General features: G+C 37.9%; 1 protein-coding gene across 1 annotated transcript in view; it reads right to left on the reverse strand.

Annotated features, from left to right (window-relative positions):
* Positions 1–1267: 1267 nt before the first annotated feature.
* hcn4l (hyperpolarization activated cyclic nucleotide-gated potassium channel 4l) overlaps positions 1268–23935 on the reverse strand; it is a 31749-nt gene continuing 9081 nt past the window's right edge. The window contains exons 2-8 of the mRNA XM_063002584.1: positions 22389–22812; positions 20396–20557; positions 17067–17285; positions 13527–13673; positions 13175–13415; positions 4675–4839; positions 1268–2831 (exon numbers count right to left, since the gene is read on the reverse strand). Coding sequence (XP_062858654.1) covers positions 1342–2831; positions 4675–4839; positions 13175–13415; positions 13527–13673; positions 17067–17285; positions 20396–20557; positions 22389–22812 — 2848 coding nt within the window. The 3' untranslated portion in view covers positions 1268–1341. The remainder of the gene's footprint in view (positions 2832–4674; positions 4840–13174; positions 13416–13526; positions 13674–17066; positions 17286–20395; positions 20558–22388; positions 22813–23935) is intronic.

Consider the following 23935-nt stretch of genomic DNA (forward strand, 5'->3'; position numbering starts at 1 on the left):
ACAGCATAATAAAAGTTAGAGTACATGTGTTTATTAGCATAGCATGACATTTCAGATACCTTGTTGTTACCTAATAATTATATTATAACAATAATAATAATAATAATTCAAACACACACACACACACACACACACTCACACACACACACTCATATGTACTTATAAGATAACCTGACTGCATATCTTTGGAATGTGGGAGGAAACCAGATCACCTGGAGGAAACCCACACAGACAAGGGTAAAACATGCAAACTCCACACAGATAGGACCCAGACCACTCCACCTGGGAATCGAACCCAGGACCTTGTTGCTGTGAGTCGACAGTGCTACCTACTGAGCCTTTCCCAAAACTGTTGCCACAAAGTTGGAAGCATCTTATTTATTCTATATAATTGATTTACACACCTGTTAGCAATGGGTGTGACTGACTTCAACTCTTTTGTCCATTTAGTATATGTTTTTTTTTTTTTTTAACTTTTAAAGAGTAGACACATTCTGAAGCTTTGTATAGCCAGGAGATAGCTAGCTAAGCAAACCAAGGCTTACAGCTGGACTCACTTAAGGAGTTTTAGCTGTGGTTAACTTTCACATTAAGAAATAAATCTTGTTTAGCCAGCTTTGTAAATGTTACCTTTCTACTAATATATTTCCGGACAACAAATAAAATCCTGCAAATACACAAAGCTGCCTCACTTGTCAACCTGCCTGAGCAAGCTAAACTAATCAGCACCTATAAATAGTAAAATCAAAAACAAAAACTATGTTATGCCATCTCATTCAGACTGCGAGCCATATGGCTGCATTGTTATAAATAATTACAGCTAGGTTGGGTAATATTGTGTAAAATCTCAGCTAATACACTGCTTTATAAGTGATTTCTTTAATTTATATATACTAGGTTAAAACCTAAAGAACCACTCCTTTGGAGGTTAACCTTCTGCTGTTTGGCCAAGTTATGGATCAAATTTCAAAATTCTAATTTTAAGTTTTGCATGGGAATTTTATTCGCATTATAATGTAATTTTGCGTGCTGTGTATTTACTATTAAAATCTTGATGTGACCGTGGCTTTGGTATTGCAAAAATGGCTAAAATAACTTGGAAGACAAAGTTACATAGTATGCTTGTATACCATTCAGCCACACATACATACATTTCCATTCAATCATTGTTTATCTATCTATAATTTAGTTTGGCATTATGAGTTGAAAATTTGTTATTTCACAGTTATAAATACAGGTAGACAAACATCTCCTTATTAGCCATAAATGTTATGTACTTTGATAAATATTACACCATGATAAAAACATAGTCTGTACAATATACAGCGGTAAAATCCAGTTTTACAAGTTTGATGGAAGTTTAGGGTGTAATCGGGGTGTCCCTGGAGAAGCTCTGTCTTGAGGCAATAGAGCTGGTGAGCCACTTAACGAGCCTTTAGAAGTCTGTCTTGATAGGGCCACATGACCAGGTATTGAACTATACGGTTTAATGACAGGAGTGGAGGAAACAGTGTGACTGGGCCCTGGCATTGAGACCAGGTGAGACTCATCAGGGAAATGTGAACCTTGTTTTACTTGCTTGGATCTGTCAAAATGTCTTGGAGAAGGAAGCGATATGGAGATAGTGCTCGAAGAGAGATCGACCAGGGATCCTCCCCTTTCTTTTGTCCGGGAAGGTGGAGGACAGAGGCTCTGAGGGGACATCAGAGAGCTTTGGGATCCTGAGGTGCTTGAGGGCCGACTATGAACCGAAGTCCTTTTTCTTTGCACCACAGGACTTTGGGATGTAGGGCTCCAAGCTGGTGGGGTGCTACAGGGGGAGACATTTCTAGAGCCGTACTGAGAAAGTGAAGCCAGAGCGGATGGGTGATGAGAGAGCTGAAAGGGATTATCAGAATTCTGAGGATCCTGATTCTGGGGTTTTGGGACGCATGGCTCTGAAATAATAGCTGAGACAAGTGGGGATCCCGAAGCTGGTGACGGAGTGGCTGTCCTGACTGGCTTGCTCAACTCTTGACTGCGCTTGTCTTGAAGAGGCTGAGCAGACTGTAGTTGGGTAAGTATTGGGCTGATAGAATGAGCTATTAATGGAGTAATTGTAGAGGGTGAGGGGATGGCAAACCGAGCCAAACCTCCTCCCATTGTCCCTTGTTGGAAGAAACCAGGCAGTAGACCTGTGATGCTGGAGGTAGAGTGTGGAAACTGAGGTTGGGAATGGAGTTTAGTTACACTGGAGTCACTAGAACTACCAGTATTTATGGGTCTTTGAAAAGAAGCTGATACATTTGTAATGCTAGATGTAATGGTTGTGATAGTGGTTGTTGTGGAAGATGGCAAGGAGCTGGAGGCAGAAGGCAGAGTAGAGGAAGAACTCTTGGCTCTGATTGAATCCAGAATAGGGGTTTCTACTCCAGAACCAAGCTGTGAAGTAGCTCCAGAAGATGAGCTACCAAGTCCAGTAACACCAGACATCACAGGAAACCTTTTCATATAGCCCGGTGGATCTTTATTTGAACTTAGCAAGGGCATTGGAGGCCGAAAGAGTGCATGAGGCAGATGTGGGTGACGAGTAAGAGCAATCGCCACTGAAGTAGTGGCTGCTGCAGCTTGGAGAGGGGCCTGAATCAGAGGAGCCCAGATGACTGGAGTGTGTGATGAGGGGGTTTGGGAAACATGAGGACCTGGTGCAGGGGTTTGTGTTAGGTGAGCACAGTGAGCCATATCCCTGTCATGCTGCACAATCTGCTGGATGATCTCGTTCTCCTGGTAATTCAGTCCACTTGAGTTGAGATCCCTCTGTACTTTGTGCTGGAGGACAGAGTTTTTCTTTCCTACAATGATAAAAAAAAGTGCATTATTAAACTATATACCACTGCTGCATCCAGATATTTGCTGAAATGTAAGCATTGTTAAAAACAAATGTATTTTCTTTTACATCCACAGTGTTATAAGGTTCAGCCTACAATTTGGATCAAAATAGCTTTACTTTTTTGCTTTTCAAAAAATCTCTATGAGTATAATAAGATCTTATTTGTCTGCAAATCATCCTTCAAGATGACAATGCAACAAAGATGGCAATGTCCAAATATTTACAGTTTATGTGCTGAAAGAAAAGAGCAGACTATAAACAAGTGAAATTGCTTCTATAATTACCCCAAAAATAGTCAAGAGAGAGGCTAGAAAAAGCATGTGACTGGTATGGTATGCTTTTAGACATATCAAAATATGTCATTTATAAGACATTTATTGAGATTTAGTAATTTCTTACAGAGAAGGATGAGAAAACCACACAAAACCAAGCAGGTACAAATTTACATTACATTTTACATTGTAATTCCAATTTAATTTTCTTCGGGATCAATAAAGTACAGTGGTACCTTGTAACTCGACATCCCCTAAACTCGAAATGTTTAAAACTCGACGCAGTTTCCCTTAAATTTGACATGTTCAGCCTTTTTTTTATATTATTTATTTCATTTCCAAGTAACAATGAACAGCTGATTCTGATTTGTTCAGTGCTCGACTTGAGCACTGCCGTAATACGTTATCAAAGTGCGTGTATGAGACGAATAGGCCAAACAGTCTAATTCACTTTGAAAGCTCCACATGTATCTGTGTTTAGCTGGATTTTTTTTCACTGTTTTACTTTTAAACTTGTGTTAGAGCTCGGGGTGCTGAGAAATGATGAGAATCAGTTTTTCCGAGTCTAAAATGCTTATTGTTAAAAAAAAATTAAATTTAACCTGGATTAATGTACTAAAAGAATGACACAGGAACACTGAACTTCTTTTAATTATTACTGCTCATAAATTCTCTTCAGTAATGAAATTCTTGTTGCTCGTTGTTTTAGTACAATAAGTCCATATAAAAACACTGAAATACAATTAAAAAACAGTTAAAAACAGTTAAAAATCAATATAGAAAAACAGTAAAACCTGCACTTTACCTTTACTTCTTTATTGTTTCCTTATGCTTCTTAATTTTGCTTGATCTTGGAATACTGTATTCCATTCAGTAAGGGCACATTTACATGAGAAGTGGTGCACAAAACCTAACATGGAAAAAAGCGCAAAGTGTAAAAGCGGTTTTGTCACTTCTCATGTGAATGCACCTTTACTGAATGGAATACGGTATTCCAAGATCAAACATCTCCACCATTGAGAAGCACAAGGAAACAATAAAGAAGTAAAGGTAAAGAGCAGGTTTTGCTGTATCTTTTTTTGATCTATCAACATTACAATATAAATTCAACATAACTTTATAATGGAAATCTTGAGCTGTGATGTAAACGTGGATTCTGTAATCTTACCATTTGTCTTGCTGTAATTTCATATATTTTAAAACCCACACCCCAAAATAGAACTTCATTCAGGTAAAACCTTAAAATTTAACTCACTCAGAACAAATCAAATACAGACATTCTTTCAGCTGTTATTCACTTATAAGCCAAACACAGTATGCAAAGCAAGCCACCTAACTGAGTTAATTTTTTCTACAAATTGATGCTGAATCAAAACATTTAGCATTTAAACAAAATAATATAAAATGTGGTAAAAGCTCACTGCTTGTCATGCAATATTACATTTTTGAAGATCCATCACAACAGAAAATGGCAAATCACTCGGCATAAAAAGCAGCAAAAAACTTAAGCCATATGTGACTAAAAGCTCTCACCAATGCGATCCAGACGATCGAGGGCTACGGTCTCAAAGGCACGCCGCATCATTGGATACTCCTCCAGCACTTCGTTGAAGTTGTCCACAGACAGTGAGTACAAACGACAGTATGTCTCTGCCCTCACACTAGCTGTTCTTCTGCCTCGAGTCAGCAAACAGATCTCTGCACAAATCAAACATCTACATCAGTAGGTTCATCTCATGCCAAAAGAAAAATACTAAAAATAGAAAATAGAGTTTTTAAATGACTGATATAGGTGATATTGATGTATGCTTAAGGTGATAGTTATCTGCTATAACATAGTTTGCTTCTTGTTTATGTGGGTGATCTGTTTTGTGTTATGCAACATCACATGCATTTAAAGCTTAAAATACATCAGTAGATTGGGTTGGAAGTTGCATAAAATCTGATCCAGTACTAATCCAGCAATAAAGGCCAATATCAAAGTTTAGTGAGAGTGCTGAAGAAGATAGTAAGATTTTTGTAAGCATATAATTATATTATTTGTATAATATTTGTTCTGTGTTTCAGTAATTGGGAGCCTCTGCAGTACAGGATTAGTGCATGACTTGATTTAATAAAGAAAGAAAATATATAAATTAATAAAGCTTATTTTATTTCAGTATGCATAAGGCAGGTTATAAACAAAACCAGTTTTATCAAGTATTAAGCAGATGAGAGGATTTCTAAATAATGGCGTGGGAGGGAAAAAAGAAAGCCTTGGCTGCAAACAAACCCTTCAGCATCAACACTGTAATTAGATCTCCAACTATTAACTAACTGTTATTTGTAACCATTGTCTAAAAAAGGATGAAAAAAATTGCAGTTCGCTTGCTACTTCAAAGCATGTAAAGTGAATATACACCGATCAGCCATAACATTAAAACCACCTCCTTGTTTCTACACTCACTGTCCTTTTTATCAGCTCCACTTACCATATAGAAGCACTTTGTAGTTCTACAATTACTGACTGTAGTCTATCTGTTTCTCTGCATGCTTTGACTCTCCCAGGACCTCTACAAAGTAGGCATAATTTGGGTGGTGGATTATTCTCAGCACTGCAGTGACACTGATATGGTGGTGGTGTGTTAGTGTGTGTCGTGCTGATGCGAGTGAATAAGACACAGCAAAGGATAGTCCACCAGCCATAAATATCCATCCAACAGCGCCCCGTGGGCAGCGTCCTGTTACCACTGATGAAGGTCTAGAAGATGACCAACTCAAACAGCAGCAATAGATGAGCGACCGTCTCTGACTTGGACAGTAAGTGAACACTGTATTTAAAAACTCCAGCAGCGCTGCTGTGTCTGATCCACTCATACCAGCACAACACACACTAACACACCACCACCATGTCATTGTCACTGCAGTGCTGAGAATGATCCAACACCCAAATAATCCCTACTCTGTGGTGGTCCTGTGGGGGTCCTGACCATTGAAGAACAAGGTGAAAACAGGCTAGAAAGGTATGTAGAGAAATAGATGGACTACAGTCAATAATTGTAGAACTACAAAGTGCTTCTATATGGTAAGTGGAGCTGATAAAATGGACAGTGAGTGTAGAAAAAAGGAGGTGGTTTTAATGTTATGGCTGATCAGTGTATGTGATCACCTTGACAGCAACAACAGCTTCCAGTTCTGTGGTAATTACTTTTGTGTTTATGGGGAATTTGTGCACATTTAGTAGACATTTGTGAGGTCAGGCACACTCAGAATCAACATTCCAATTCATCCCAAAGGTGCTCAAGCAATAAGTGTTAAAGGTTTCTTTTATTTAGCTTATCTCTGGTACATTACATAGTTAGGTCTGAAGATAAAGTTTTTGGATGAATGAAAAATACAGTAGAATAGCCATAAATGAAGTACTTGTGGTCCTTCCTAGACCTGGAGTCAATATGAAGAGGGGATGTTTGGATAAGATAAAGCAGCAGACAAGGCCTAAGGGATTAGGGTCTCTTTCTATCCATCATGGTCAGAGTCATAAACAACCAGCAGCAAAGAGCCACTCTATCAGAGCTAACAAACTCACTTCTATACATGGATGGACTACGAGAAAAGAAAAAAGAACTGAGACGGGGGAGAAACTGGGAGGAAAAACTGGAGAAGTGAGTCACAAAAAATTTAGATTAAAACCATGCTTAAATTATACTACAATTAAAAAAATTTTCTGTTGCCAGGTAGACAGATAGGTAGCCCTATAGGTGGAGCAGAGAAAGCATTGCAAAGAAACATTCCAAACCAAAGTTCCCCAAATTCTCTGCACACTTCTGCAGTTCTTAGTTATTTAGGATGGCTGAATGGATGTGATTTATACTGGGTATTTAACTTACTGTGGCAGTGTTGTGTTAAAATGTAAATTAGCTAAGTAATTTTATAGCATTTTATATTTTATATATAGAATCACATCAACATAAAACAGGCTGCATTATTCAGTATAGTAAAGAAACACTGTATCCACTTCTATGTGTTTTGAATTCTGCAAGGTTTACATTGGGATGGGAGGAGTACAATACAGACAGTGCTACTTGAAGTGTCTGTATATTAAGAAAAAAACATGCAAAACTTTACCATGTCAATTTATTTATTTATTAGGATTTTAACGTCATGTTTTACACTTTGTTTACATTCATGACAGAAACTGTAGTTTCTCATTACACTATGGATTAGTTATGGACAATTTTGTTTCTCCAATTTACCTCACATTGCATGGCTTTGAGAGGAAACTGTGGGAGGAAACTCCCCGAGTTACTTAATATACAGATACTTCAAGTAGCGCTGTCTGTATTGCACTCCTCCCATCCCAAAGTAAACCTTGCAGAATTCACAGAGAAAACCCACACAGACACAGGAAGAACATGCAACCTCCACACAGAAAGGACCTGGACTACCTGGACCCAGGACCTTCCTGCTTCCTTCCTTCGTGCCGCCCTACCATGTCAATTCACATGGCCATGTATTACCTGCAATTATTTCCACAGCTTCTTTTTATTAAAGGTAAAAAGACACTGTAAACTTAATCCTTAGCAGGATAATAACTAATTACTCAGCTTCTCATGTCATGTGAAACGGAAAATGTCTGCAATTTAAAGTCCAGTGACATGCCTGAAAAGTAATATTTTATAGGAAAATTTAACAGTGATTCATGTGGATAACTGGTCTGCATATAGAGAAAAAATACAAATGGACACAAATGATAAAGTAAAGTATTTTACATTACATTCAATCTATTGTTTTTTTAAATATTGGTTGTCCCAAAGTGTGTGCACAATGTAAAACAATTGAACTTTTAAGTCTGGTTCCTCCCATGGTTTTGTAGTTATAAAATATAGGCAGTATTTTTTTTGCCACTGTCACATTAGACTTGCACATTAAGGGTCTTGGACCTGAATATTTGTAAAGCTGCTTTAAGACAGTGCTCATTGTAAAAATAATTTGACTTTGAATGTAATTCATAGAAAAACTGCTATATAAGCCATATACCAAATATCATGCCAAAGTAGTACACAGCTAATGGTATTGGAACAATAAAAAAATACTATTTTGTAGAAGGGTGGAACATGCCTTGTTTCAGAGGCACCAGATGGATCCCTTCAACTGTAAGATTTAGAAAATTAACCCAATTTGCAGGATGCTTAACCAGAGCAGAAAAATACTGTCTAAAAAGCCAAAAAATGTGGGCAAAGCAATAAACCAAAAGAACATCAAATCGAAATGTGCAGCCTGAAGCAAAAGAAAAAGAGGACAGGAAAACAAAGGAGACAGAATGAGAACCAGTTGTCATATATGTGCCAGCTGCTTGATCCACCAGCATGTCACATCCCAAGTAACTCAGAAAAAAAAACAGAGAGGAGACTCAGTAAGAATGGTCAGTGTCTAAAAAGGTTGGAGAGAGAGAGGGCAGAACAGGAAATCCACCAACTAATGCTTCTTGATTTAAACGTTGTTTTCTATATGGGGTTTGCTAATTGCTAATCCCTCCAGGATGGTTTCACAGTGACAGCAAAAAGGGCAAAAATGCCAACAAAATGCAACAACACTGGTTGAGTTCCCCAGAAATAAGATAAAGAATACCAACGAGAAAACAGGTTAGACCGAGCCCGGCATCACGGCCTCAGAAAGAGATAGCACAGGAACAACCGAGAAGCTAGCAAATGTCTGCCATTGTATTTAAAGGGAGTCCTCCATTTGAAGCTAATGAACGCTTAATGACGTCCAGTCAAACATCTGTGACTCTCTCTCAGCCATTAGTAGCATGGCAGGTGGGCATTATATTTTAATCTGTAGACCTGTTACACTATTTATGTAATTTTTGATTTGTTATTCAATCTTAAACAGTAATAAAGCAAAGCAATATCTTTCTGGCTTGTGGAGTTGTTGCATCATTAACAAATTGGATTTCTCTACTTAAGTCTGTCTTTAGAGATTACTACATTTTGCTCCTTTACACAACAAAACCTTTCAGCTGTCTTGTCTGTTCAAATAGAACAAAACCAGGGTATGGTATTGCAGTTCACATGGTTTAATTTTCTACACCCAAATTTTCATACTATCACACTTAGTTTATTGTTACTGCCTGCTATCAAACTCATTTGAAAAGTGACCAGGATTAAGTGATTGTTTAATTTATTTAAATTGTTTAAAACTGATTGTTTAGAATATATAGAAATAGTTTAACATAGATGAATGTATAAAAACAGTATAGTTATTGTAAATAAACCATGAAATCTCGTAAATAAACCATTCATGTTGTGTGCTATGAAGTGTGCTGTTCTTACTTTTGTTTTTTGTCCATTATGTTATGTTAAACATATTACGTTACATGTTTAGAATAGTTTACAAGAAGAACACTTACTTCTGTTTACTACATGACCTTTTGTTTAACCAGATCTAACAAGATCTCCTATTGTTCTGATCAACAAAACAAAGCTCAACGCTTCATATACACCGATCAGCCATAACATTAAAACCACCTTCTGGTTTCTACACTCACTGTCTATTTTATCAGCTCCACTTACCATATAGAAGCACTTTGTAGTTCTACAATTACTGACTGTAGTCCATCTATTTCTCTACATACCTTTTTAGCCGGCTTTCCCCCTGTTCTTAAATGGTCAGTACCCTCACAGGACCACTACAGAGCAGGTATTATTTAGGTGGTGGATGATCTCAGCACTGTAGTGACACTGACATGGTGGTGGTGTGTTAGTGTGTGTTGTGCTGGTATGAGTAGATCAGACACAGCAGCATACCGTGTCCACTCACTGTCCACTCTGTTAGACACTCCTACCTAGTTGGTCCACCTTGTAGATGTAAAGTCAGAGACGATCGCTCATCTATTGCTGCTGTTTGAGTTGGTCATCTTCTAGACCTTCATCAGTGCTTACAGGGCGCTGCCCACAGGGACGCTGTTGGCTGGATATTTTTGGTTGGTGGACTATTCTCAGTCCAGCAATGACAGTGAGGTGTTTTAAAACTCCATCAGCATTGTTGTGTCTGATTCACTCATACCAGCACAACACACACTAACACACCACCACCATGCCATTGTCACTGCAGTGCTGAGAATGATCCACCACCCAAATTATACCTACTCTGTAGTGGTTCTGTGGGAGTCCTGACCATTGAAGAACAGCATGAAAGGGGCTAACAAAGCATGTATAAAAACAGATAGACTACAGTGAATGATTGTAAAACTACAACGTGCTTCTATATGGTAAGTGGAGCTGATAAAATGGACAGTGTGTGTAGAAACAAGGAGGTGGTTTTAATATTATGGCTGATCAGTGTAGTTTGTATCAGGCTGCTATCCAAAATATTTCTGATGAATTATATCACAGCCTTAAGCCCTCATCCAGACTAAAATCCAGGCTGCATTTCCTCTCTTTCTTTTACACACAGCATTTATGGGCAGAAAGATTATGAGCAGCTTGTTGGACATGTAATGACTCCAAATGAGTTTTGGGCAGAAGGAATAGGTCTTTTTTATGCATCTAAATCTGCAGCTCGCTGATAGTGGGATCTACATAACAGTAATCCTGAACCCACAGAAGATCCTCATGGCACGGAATGGTAAAAATGAGGCTCTATTATATTTTCAGAACTGGTGGGCCGGAATTTGCCAGAAACTGTTTGTGTGAACATTACCATCTGTGAAGCCTCAATATTTTCATTTTTGCTGCCAAGCAATGCTCATTTAAAATCCTTTCCACAGCTGATAATCAACATAACCAATGCTTTTTTTAAAAATCAGCACTAAAACAATCCATGAATTGCAATTTAAAACAATTAAAACATACTATGAAAAGCTGCAGTGATAAGCCTCCACAGCATTCTTTTATTATCAGTCCTTTATTGTTTTCTTTTCACTCCTCTATTCACCTATTATTTGAATAGCACTGCAAAGTCCCAGTGAGCAAGAACTGAGGAAAATTAATTTCATGAATGGCTAACTGATGTTGAGTGAGGTATTTCCCATGGCTTCTCAAATGTGCCCATTCACTGCCTGGATTCCCTGGAGAATCATCAGATAACGGCACAGCTCTAGCCTGCACAGCTAAGCTTAATACAAATACTGCACCCAAAACCAGTTCAGCTAACAAAAGGAACGCTCTTTAGTCACAAAACTGATGTGTATGTTGTTAACGCAGCACACAACACATACACATATTAACTGTAAAGTGGGTCAACAATGTGAACGGCCAAAAACGTCATCATTTATTCGTGCTCCTAATCAGCATAGTGTTTGCACAGTGTATTTGCTGTGTATTTCTGTAATTTTCATATTGCCATGTTTTTCAGGCCACAGTAACTGTTTTATAATTCAAATTGTTAAACCTTTTATTTTATAAATGTGAGAACTGCTATCTGTGAGACAGTCTTTTGTATGTTTTCCCCATGTCTGTGTAGATTTCCTATAGGTACTGGTTTACTTTCACCTCACAATCACATGACAGTAAGTAGATTGTCTAGTCTTGGTTACCTCTATATGTGAAAGAGCGACCTGTAATAAATTGGCGCACTAGGTAGTGTTTCTGTGTAGGCTCTGGACCCACTATTACTTATAATAATACAGTGTTACTGAACATAAATGAAAAATAAATACATTTAGACATGCACATAAACAATTCTAATATGATGTAAGAAGCATGATCGTGCAGCCAGTAATAAGAGCACATAGCAGTTAGGTTCTGGGGACCTGGATTCAGTTACACTCACTGTCTGTGGGGAGTCTAGAATGTTCTTCAAATCTCAGCTTGAATTTTGTCCTGGTTATTTTGGATGCTGCTCAGTATAGGAGAGGTTAGGTATAGTATAGGGTGTAAGGGTGGGCTTAATAAAAAAGATAAAAATGAAAAATGCACAATGCATCTTCATGTCCATGCTATCTGCACTCAAAATTCCATTGCCAGTTCCAGCTGGTTCTGAAAGTTCCCTATCTTTGCTTTTTTTCAGACTGTCGGAGCAGCCTGTGATATTGTGATACCCAGTTCTCAGTTCTACACTATCAATCTTTTATCCACTTTCTCCATTGTGGGCTGCGAATGTTTTATGTGTTTAATTTTTAACTTTGTTTCTGTTATTTTGACCACTTTATCTATGAGGGTTCTTCAAAAAGTTTTGGCACTTTTTTAAAATTCTATTTATAAAGTCTTTCAAAAGCAAATTACATCACCGTCCAATGCATTTTTCCCAGAGTTGTTGGTTAACCGTGTAGCCACTGATGAACCGCTGCTTTCACATCATCATCACATGAAAATTTTCTTTCCCCTAAAGCTTCTTTGAGCGTCCAAAAAATTGGAAATCAGATTGTACCAAACCCAGGCTATAAGTTCTCTCTCAGTCATGACCAATTACTACTCCTCCCACCCTCACTGTTTCCAACCAAAATATATAAAATGTCGAAACTTTTTGAAGATCCTTCCTATTTATTTGCAGATATTCCATTTTTGTTGGTGGCTTTTGAGCCACACTGTTGTTTTATCTTGGTGAAAACATCTTTTACCTGGGCTCTTTTCCATTTCTGTAGGTGCAGGGTTTTGACTTGCGATTCAATAGCAGGGCATTACCCGCCACATTACAGAGGGAGCCAGCCAAAAGGGCAATGCAGAAGAACATGACTCCTAACGCCAAATTGCCAACGCTTTCACTGCCAAAATCATTCAGCAGATGATGTTTTTGTGATTGACAATCACCTGTGGCTTGTAAGCATTCATGTGGAAGTTTTATATATACATACATATCACAGTTTCTCCCTCTGACACTTGCCAGCTCTTGTTTGGCAAACCTGCTTTTCTGTGAAACTGTGATGCTGCCCCAGAGACAATAACTCAATTTTAATACAATTTGCTTTGGAATGTCCAACAAACTCAGGTGTCCAAATACTTTTGGTCATAGAGTGTATATCATTAGGTCTAACCTTTGCTGTGGTCTTATGCTGAGAAATGAATATCTCAAACACTTAACAAGTGACAACATTGGCATATGTCCATTATCTTACCTCCAAAGTAAGATCCATCTGAAATCTTTGTCTCTTTGCTGCCTTTGGTCAGAACTGTTAGCACCCCATGCTGGATGAAATACATCTTCTTGCCGATGGTGCCTTCTCGAATTATATAGTCTCCTGGCTGGAAGACTTCAAAGCGCAACTTGGTTAGCATGGAGGTCACAAAGTTGGGATCTGCATTGGCAAACAGGGGCATAGTGGCCACCAGTTTTCGACAGTTGAAGCTGATGATCTCCTTTATGTAGCAAAAACATAAAGACAGAAGAACAAAACATTTTGTCATCCATCATTTTGGTTTGTCTTTGTAAAATACATAATGGGAAAGAGAGTGAATGGTAATCCTAACCTCTCGCAATGGCTCATTTAGTTCTCCAAGAATGCTCTCCTCATCAAACATCTTGCCCTGGTAACGGTGCTCATAGTAGTCATGGATCTTTTGGCGCATGTCAGCAGGTAGCTTGTGAAAGGACATGTACTGCTCCACCTGTTTGTACTGTAAGGGTTGCAAGCCAAAGAAAAAAACAGTGAATAAAAAAACTTATTTAAAAAAACTTATTAGAAATAATAAAGTCAGAACGTGTGAGTTCTACAAGCTACAATGTTTAATATTACATACATATTGAGGAGCCACCAAAAGCTCAGTTTTTGTAATCAGCCCCTGTTGAATGTGCATGATTTTTGAGCCTTTCAATAGCACTGCATAACTGTCACATGCTACTGTGATAAATATAGCCATGTGGGCTCAGTTGTACTTCAGAAAAACATTGTTACATAACCCAACCTACCACTGAATCAAGAAATACAACCTGAAACTCACACAAAGAGAAAACCATACATCAACTTTATGCAGAAATGTAAGTTATCTGGGTCCAAATTAATCTCAGATAGACTGAAATACAGTGTATACATGTGCTGTGGTCAGATGAGTCCAGGTTTTAGCTTGTTTTCTGGAAAAAAAGAAATCTAAGCTGTCATTGTATGTGGTGCGTTAGAAACAGCCACATGGGTGACTTGCATATATCTAAATGAACCATTGACATGGAGCTGACATTGAGATTTTAGAAACATGTTTGCTGTGTCGTCTTTTTCAGGAAAGTCCATAGTTATTTCACCAAGACAACACCAGGCTTATTCTTTAAGCACTCAAACAACAAGGCTTTGTAGACACAAAGTGTGTGCTTGACTGGCCTGCCTGCAGTACAGATCTGTCACCTATTGAAAATGTATGGCACATCTGAAGTCTCCTATTAAGCAGGAATGGGAATTCCACTTGCAAAACTGGAACAATTACTGCTGTCACACTGTTGTAAACATGCCTCTGTCTCAATTTTTTAACATGCTACAGGCATGTATTTACAAAACACAGTGGTCACTAAAACATTAGAAATCTTTTTTTGTACTTTTGTCAGTTTAATAAAATTTGATTAACATAAATTAAGAAATCTCAGATTCTTCCTTTTATAGGACATGGGGTTTACATATTTCACATTGCTTCACTACAAGGGCTAGCCTGGTACACTGGAATGGGCAAACTCTCCTGGTGTGTACATGTATTGTTTTGCCCATTGTTTTGTTGGCCATTTGTTATTGTTCTGTCTCTCTGTGTACATCATCCTTCTCCACACATGCTCTTTTGTCCTAGGCATTTTTATATTTCTTCCTGACAACATCCACAGAACAAATACTTTTTCCTTTTGTTTTCCTATATCACTTCTCTTTCATAAGTTTTATATTTAAGGTGCCACCATCCTCCACCAGTCCTTTTTTTAGCTTCTTTCCTGACTGCAGCATGGTCTCATTGTGTCCTTCACTACGTGCTAACAATCATGCTGCCATGTCTGCTGTGCCTGCTTTCAGTAGAGCCGTATGCAGCCCTGCTGCCTCCTCGTGTGTTGCTGCTGATTTTTCAAGCGGATTTGCTATTATCATATTCAAGGACACTCCACAAAGCCAGCAGGAACAACATAAGACAACAGGACATGTCAAACAGCGCTGTTGAGCAAAGCTCCTAAGAGCAGAGAGGAATAAAAGACACATACAAAACTGTCGGGATAAAGTAGGCTAAGTATGAGTCATGGATCAGAAAAAACAAGTGTCATTGGACTTTGTCCTTTTCAGAAGAGGAATAATGCTGCTGTCAGCAGGTTAAAGGCAATCTCATTGTCATAAGGAAAGCTTATCCAATCAACGGGTCAACAGTCTAAATACAAAAAATAATAAATGGATAACTTTGCTAAATAAAGCACTTGTCCTCCTAGCACTTTCTCATTTACTTTTCCTCAAGCATTCAATAATGTTTATATACAATACTTCTTGCATACTTATATTTTCTATTTTTAATGGATATCATTGCCATTTTTACCCCTCAGTCTACACTGTGTGACCCATGACGACGAAGTGAAAAATTTGAGTTGAGAAAGATTAAAAATCATAAACTGAAATTGGACCCAAATCCAGACCCTTTGCTGTTGCATCCTGTTTGCTTTAATTATCATTAATTGAAGTCAACATAAAGTCTATAAAGACTTAAATTAAATTGTGGCAATGATATTATACTGTACAATATATAAGCCTTTGCAGGATCACAAAACCTGTTGGATGGACAACCATCTCTGCAGAACTCCTATGTTAAGCAAAAAGCATATGACAGCCTAATTGGAGTTTGCTAGACGGCATTTCAAGAACTTTGGTAACACAGGGATTCTCTGATCAGCTGATGCAGTGGTAGAGTGTGTAGAGGGACAACAGTATTATGAAGTACTCATGAGCCTATCTGGCTATATTTATCACAGTAGCATGATTATTTCTGAACTGATTGACAATTCTCTCATGAAGTTTGGAACACAGTTGAGAGCCATAACCCATCATTGCCTGCACAGATCGAGCTATTAGAAAGTTTTATTTTAGCTAAAGATTTTTAGCAAAAATAAATAGTGCAAATTTCTTGTGGCAGATCTAAGCAGCTTTCTGATCTGTTTCCATTATTTGCTGGTGATCAGGAAATTTATAGAATTTAAGTGAAAAAAATATTACATTTATACTAGTTATTTGGGGTAAAAATGCATCAGTTCTTTCCAATGTTGGACAACTCCAACATGTAACTATGTTGTAAACTAAATGTATTTTGCTATTGAGTTATAATACTGAAAATGCATTTAAATAAGTGTAGATTTTGCTGGTTGGCCTTTAAAGATTAAGCATACTGCTTTTCTACCTGTACAGATGTTTATGGAAAAATATCCAATTAATCATTTAGATCCAAAGTTTTTGACAAATTAAAATAACTTATGTAATGTGAATGTAATACCAGTGATGGGAGTAATGTCAAATATATTGCATTTTATGTCATTTTATACATATAAATGTACTTAATATTTCAAACACTACACTGTATTTCTACATGTAAAAAATCTCTGTTTAGAAGCATACTAATATGCCATGGTCATCCCATACCTTTGAAAGGACAGCACAGGTTAGGGGAAAAATGCACAAGGAAGCTGCAACTGTCAGTAACACCATCCTGTATAAACAAGACACATTGCCATAGCAACTGCAGGGGGGCTGAATTGACTCGAGTCTTTTAACATAGCAGAGGTCAAAGCTCTTGTGTTTCTTTCTTATTAAAAATGGCAACAGTTCAATTAACACTCCAAAGCTACTTGGCATGTAAGAACAACAATAGTGTGCTTTGATCACCATGGAGGCCAGGATCCAGTAGAATATAACTGGGATCATATTAATCTAATCCTATTTATTAAACTAACACATGTATTATTTTTAACATTTGGTCCTGGCATGAGTGCTCCATTTATAACAATTATAAAACCAGAGATTTATATTCCAAGTAATATGTATTGCAGTTCTTAATTTCTTGACTTTTACCAACCTTCTCCTGATACTGCCTTCGAGATGAATCCAGTGATTGAATAAGGGCAGTGGCATGACCCACAAACATGGCATAGCAGGTGGCACCCACAATCATGCTGAGAATGGTCAGCCAAACGTCTGTCATGCCCACTGGTGGGTACATGCCATACCCAATGCACAGCATGTGGCTCATCGCCTTAAACAGGGCATAGGAGTACTGCTGACCCCAAGTATCATTCTGCAGAGGAATAAGAAAGTGAGTAGGAGGACAGAGAGTGGGAGTCAGAGAAGAGAGAGAGAGAGAGAGACAAAAAAAAGGGGGTGGGGAGAAAAAAATACACAGATGAGAGCAAAGACAAAAAAAGAATTATAATTTATGCCTGCACTTAATTTTAAATGTTAATGAGAGCAGTTGCAAAGGCAAATACATGACAACTGTTATTTTTTGTATATTACTAAAAATTATGCTTTTTTGATTTCCACTGTCAGCAAAGCAGCCTTAAACAGCCTTAGACTGTGGTAGCATAGTGGATAGAGCTGCGGGTTACAAACTAGAAGGTTGTAGGCTTGAATCCCAGCTAAGCCATATAGCCACTGTCAGGCCCTTGTCTGGCCCTGACCCTCTCAGCTACAGAGGCGCCATACAATGGCTGCCCCTGCGCTCTATGACAAATAAAGAGCTTCGTTGTACTGTACATGTATATATGACTTTCCAGCTGTCCTATTATCCTTAAAGTATAATGCTACTACCACCATGTCTGAATGCTTGGATTTCAACACCGTGGTCAAAAACCCACTCTTTGGTTTATCTAACCACAAACTTTCCTCCAGAGAATCTTTTTCAATGTGATTAACACAAAACGTCTGCGAAATAGTGCAGATTTAAATAAAGGGCTTTGTTTATCACACAACAGCATTTAAACCCATGGTAAGATTATAAAGATTCAGAAAGGTGTAAAAGACCACAAATGTATTTTAACTGACTTGTTTTGCTTATTGTGCATTGTGCAAGTTCATTCTGAAGTGTTTTAGAATGACCAACTGAAGTAAATTTGATATTTTATGGCATGACCTAAAAAATGTGTTTTATGCAAGAAACCCCAGGGGAAAATGATCACAACCAGGTCTAATCAGCAGCTACAGAAAACACCCAAGGAGGATGGGTCCCTGCTGAGTCTGGTTCCTGTTAAGGTTTCTTCCTGTAATTTTAAAGGAGTTTTTCCTCGCCACTGTCGCCCTCGGCTTGCTCAACAGGGGTTTTTGATCTGTTGGTCCTGAATTCTGTACATTTGCTTTGAGACAACGTCTATTGTAAAAAGCACTATACAAATAAATTTGACTTTACTTGAATTCTTGCTATCAAAAAATGACTACCGATAAATTAATAAAATTGTTGACATACACTGTATGGCCAAAAGTTTGTGGGCACTACTCCAAATTATTGAGCTCAGGTGTTATAGCCACACCCACTGCTAACAGGTGTATAGAAATGTAAAGAAAACTATATGCGTCCAACGTTGTGGTTGAATCATCTTCCTGTTCAGCATGACTACTCTCCTCTGCACAATGCAAGGTCCATAAAGGCATGCTTTGAAAGGAACATAGGCACGCAGTCTGAACTGTACATATTTAAAACACTTAAAGTCCTAAAGAAACCCAACAATTGTCTTATTACACACTACAAATGTAAACAAACAAAATCTGATCAAAAATACTGCTGTGTTTATGTGTTTATGTATTTTAATACAACTAATAAAATACATTCGAATGACAAACCCTTTTCTGGACAAGTTGGGACATTTGGTAAAACGCAATGAAAACAAGAATCTGTCATGTTATTTTTCTTCAACCTTTAATTAACTGACAAAAGAAAGGATTTCCAATGTTATAGCAATATGGCAACCAACTTTATTGTATTGTAAATATAAACAATATAGGAAATTGGTGCCAGTATACTCCAAAAATTGGAACAGAGGCATGTGTATGACAGTGTTACATAACATTCTCTATTAACTTCACTGTTTATCATTTGGAAACTGATGTCACTAATTGTTTCAGTTCTGCAAGTAGAATTTTTCTCTATTCTTGCTTGATCACTGTTATCTGATTCTCCTCATAATGCACAAAACATTTTCAATAGGAGACAGATCTGGACTGCAGGCAGACTCTGTGTCTATGATACCATACTGTGAAGAATAAGGCCTGGCATCGTATTGCTAAGATAATCATGGACTTTCTGTGTAAAGACGTCACCTTAATGGCAGCATGTGTCTCTCTAAAATCCTAATATAAGCCTCCTTGTCAATAGTACTTTCACACATATGCTGGTTACCCACTCCATGGGTACTGATACCATGACAGATGCTGTTTTTTTACACCTTCTGCTGATAACAATCTGGATGTCTTGGTGTTTTTTATACAAGCTAATAATATAAGCTGATAATACAAGCCAAAGCATTAACTTAATTAGCCTCAACATATGTATCCATTGTTTTTTAGACCATTTGAGCTGAGATCCGGCACAAAGAATAAGTTTCCACATCGAATTAAATTAATGGCTTAGTGTAATGTATATATGAAAAATAAAGGTGTCCATCTGCCCTATTATCCTTAAAGTATAATGCTACTACCACCATGCCTGAATTCTTTCAACACAGTGGCCAAAAAATTCACTCTTTGGTTTATCTAACCACAAAACTTTCCTCCAGAGAATCTTTTTCAACGTGATCAACAAAAAAATGCCAATAAGTGCAGATTTAAATAAAGGGCTTTGTTTATCACACAACAGCATTTAAGCCCATGGTGAGATTGAAAGTTTTTGGTGTTTTTTAAATAACTGGCTTAGTGCAACAGAGATCTAAATTGGATTTCGTGATGCAGTGACAAACCGTGTTAGGTGACAACAGTTTTCTGAAGCCTGTGTAGCTATTTTTATCCAAGTAGCATGATAATTTCTAATGCAATGTAGTTGAAGGGCTCAAAGGCCAAGTCTTTTCAACTGTGGTTTCTAGGCTTACCTTACACAATGTGAGAGTCCCTGAATGTTTTAACAAGTTTTAACAAAAATGGTAAGCCATGACACATCTTTTCTTGTTAAAACAGTGTAACCTAGTTATTTTGATTATTTACTCTTATTTTGCCTCTTTCCCAACTTTTTATCATTCATTAAGTCATTTCTTTTTACTATTGTCAGTTAAATAAAGGATAAAGAGAATTAACACATTACAGATTGTTGTTTTTATTGCATTTCACAAATGTTCTTTTCCAGAAAAGGGGGTTGTACATTTTATTACTAGTTACGTGAACACAAGATTGCAGTGAGGCACATGATCCATGCTTTCCACTTACCACCATTTTGTTTTTGGAGACCCAGCAGTCTGCAGGGAAGTCCTGAAGCATAGGCACAAGGAATTGCAGGCAGCCATCCCAGTGGCAAAGCAACAGCATCATGCCAATCAGGTTCACTATGCGCACCATAGCGCTGGCCAGGTCATAGGTCATGTGAAAAATCTGAGAGAGCGGAAGAATATGACAGATTATGACTGTGACAGTAAAAGTGCAGCATACTGAGTAGGTCCCATTAATGCTTAATCCAAGCTCAGTTCTGGGCCACATTGCTGTTAAGCTGTTTTAGGGCAGTGAAATGCTTGGGATGTGGCATGTTACATAAAGCACTGTGTTTTTCTCTTTAATGGTACTAATGGTCTATGAGAGTGTTTGACATAAGGTGCACACATTCTGTTTCCATTATGCTTAGATGTATTTTATAAATTTTGGTGCATATAGGATTCATTTATATCTTATTTACTCATGTATTTATTTTCACTAACTGATTCTTCATGATAGGGTCAGGGCAGTTACAAAGGCAGAACAAACACCCCAAACAGGGCAGGAGTCTATCACAGGGCATTACATACACTCACTTATTTACTCATTTACTTACATTCTGGAGGGTTAAAAAGTGTTTCTAAAGGAAACCCATATAAAAACAGTAAGAAACTTCTGCCTTAGCATACTGTGTGCATGTTTACATTTTGCATTTACATGTCCTGGTTCGAACCTCAGTGATGTTATCGACCGTCTACACAGACATGTCTGTGGAAGTGACTGTGTGTGTGTGTGTGTGTGTGTGTGTGTGTGTGTGTGTGTGTGTGTGTGTACTCAATTGCATCAAAATCAGGCATAATCACAAGCAAAAGGTACTGTGATTATAATCCTGGTCACATTCAACACAAATATAAAAGAAACACGTGAAAGAAAGTAAAAGGAATAAAAGAAAATGTAAGACAATGGATGCATTTTAAAACTAACTTTTCTCAAAAAGATAAAGTTAGCCACTTCTTCCAACTGGAACATACAGTATGTTGGCTGTGTAATATCAATTTGAGATCGGAATTCCAGGTTAACAAAAAACAGTTAGCACATCTCCATCTTATTTTTGTAACAGAGTGAATGCTAAATGGAGATTTGGCAGTCCTCCCACTTCAAGAGTTGTGCCCTGCTTTGTGGCCTATTTTGGCCAGCAAAGGGAACACAGAGTCATAGAGTGACCTGTCATTCTTCCAATGACAGTCACCTGTGATTTGTGCTTATGCACTCCAGGTGAAATGGTTTTCTATAAATATCATGACTTCTTCCTGTCTTCTTTGTCAGCGCATTAGCTGGCAAACCTCTTTCTCTTTAAGCCGTGATGCTAGGCCTTGAGGTTTGCTCCGGTTTTTGCTGGTGAAGAATGTAAGCATTCTGTTGCTTTCTAGGAAACCAAAATGCCCCAGTTATCCTGCCACGGTCCCTGTTTCCTATGGCAAGACATCCTGTAAAACCACAAAGGGACTGGTAGGGGGTCCACCTGTAAGGGCTGGAAACTGATAAAAGTTCCCTTTCTGTCCTGCTCACCGAGAGCTTGGCTTTTTGTGCATGGCCAGGGTGTAAGTGTAAGTACTGCGACATCCAGCTCTCATTACTACGCTATGCCTGTTCTATACTGTTCTCCGTAGCAAGTTAGGAACATACTATTTTGTTAAATTTTTTCCTTTATTACTTTGAATTTAATAATTGGGCAGTTTATTATTTGAAATTTTTCAATTCTCTTAGTTTGTAGCTTTTTAGTTACAGTATTGTTCTACCTTGGATCGAATATCTGCGTATGGATTCTACTTTCTCTCTGCCAGGTGGGTGTGTGGGGATTCGCCTCACTCTCTCTCTAGTGAGGTGCGTCCTTCCCTGATATATTTTTAATGTGTTGTCACTACTGACAAGCATAATTTATTGGACCTCATGAGGGAAAAAAATGATATAGGTCTTTAGTAAATTGGAGCTTTAGTGCAGCAGCATTACTTACCTCCTCCCACTGATGAATGTATCTGATGAGCCGGGACAGTCGCAGCAATCTTAGAAGACTCAGGATTTTCGTAAAGCGGACAATCCTAAGAGCTCTGGCTGTCTTGTAAAAGTCTGAGTCAATCCGTGTCTCTACAATAAGGAAAATGTAATCCACAGGAATTGAGGAGATAAAGTCTACGGTGAACCAGCTCCGCAGATACCTCACCTTAATCTGCTGTGCGTCCAGGATTATCTCTGTGCTGTCCTCCTTTACAATGCCAGTCCGAAAGTTCAGTACTAGGTCCACTAAAAAAAAAGTGTCAGATACCACATTAAAAACAATCCATGCTGGTGTGTGCTCGTCCTTGAAGAAAGTGATGCCCACAGGGATGATTATGAGATTCCCCACCATCAAAAGCAGCATTATTAGGTCCCAGTAGAATCTGCAATGGACAAACAGATCAAAAATAGGTCAAATACACATTTTGTGAAAGCAGGTACTACTTTCAGTACCGTCAATACCAGTGTTGAGTCACAGACATAATAGCTACACAGAAAACAGAGAGTGTAACAAAGCTTAACTGAACAACATAACGGTTAGCTAACTACTAAAAAATATCCAGCTAATTGACTGGTGTGAAATCTGGAGCCACTATTACCCACCCGTGAAGACTGTGGCTAGCTAACAAACGTTGTCTGCATGTCTAGATGTTTTCTATAAAGCTATTTTAAAAATCTGGCTTTGTATTGTGTGTAAATGTGTTTACAGTGATCCAGTAATGTTTTAAAACAAACTCAATTGTGCTTACATGTACATATGTATTTTCTTGTGCTCTTATTTCCAACAAACATCAATAATATTTTCTGAAAGCAGACTTAGTAAGAATTAAGTGAAGGATGAAGATAAATCTAAGAAGGATCTTCTCTCCTTTTGTAAATTCTGTGGGAAGTGGCGGCTAAGCGGTTAAGGTAAAGGGGCTAGTAATTGGAAGGTTGTTGGTTCAAGTCCCATATCTGCCAGATTGCCACTGTTGGGCCGATGAGTAAGGCTCTTAACCCTCAATTGCTTGTAATGAGCTTAAAAGCGTCTGCTAAATGCCAAAGATGTAAATATTTTTTGTCAACACTATGTACTACTGTATGTAGACACAACATGTGCATTTATGGAGTCACAGTTTATCCAATGATGCTCCACAGTGACATCCAGAGGTAAAAAAAAATCTTTTTACCTTAAAATACCCTACAAATTGTGACCTCCTGACATAAATGTTTACATTTAGGGGTGCTTATTAAAAGACTGGCAGAATTCATGTATTTAAAAACAAAAGTTCTTGTTGGGCCTGTGTATTGCTTCCACGGGATCCATGAAATTGGCTAGGTTAGTATTTTCCAAATCGTTAAAGTCCACTACCCATCTGAAACCCCTTGCTGACTACATTTTATAGTTCTATGCACACACACACACACACATTCACACAAAAGTGCACAAATTCAAGTCATTACACATATTACTAAATTTATCCTTCAAATTTAACATTATAAAACAATTCTACAAGCCATAACACA

This window comes from Trichomycterus rosablanca, chromosome 1 (genome assembly GCF_030014385.1).
Source record: "Trichomycterus rosablanca isolate fTriRos1 chromosome 1, fTriRos1.hap1, whole genome shotgun sequence".
NCBI classification, from domain to species: Eukaryota; Metazoa; Chordata; class Actinopteri; order Siluriformes; family Trichomycteridae; genus Trichomycterus; species Trichomycterus rosablanca.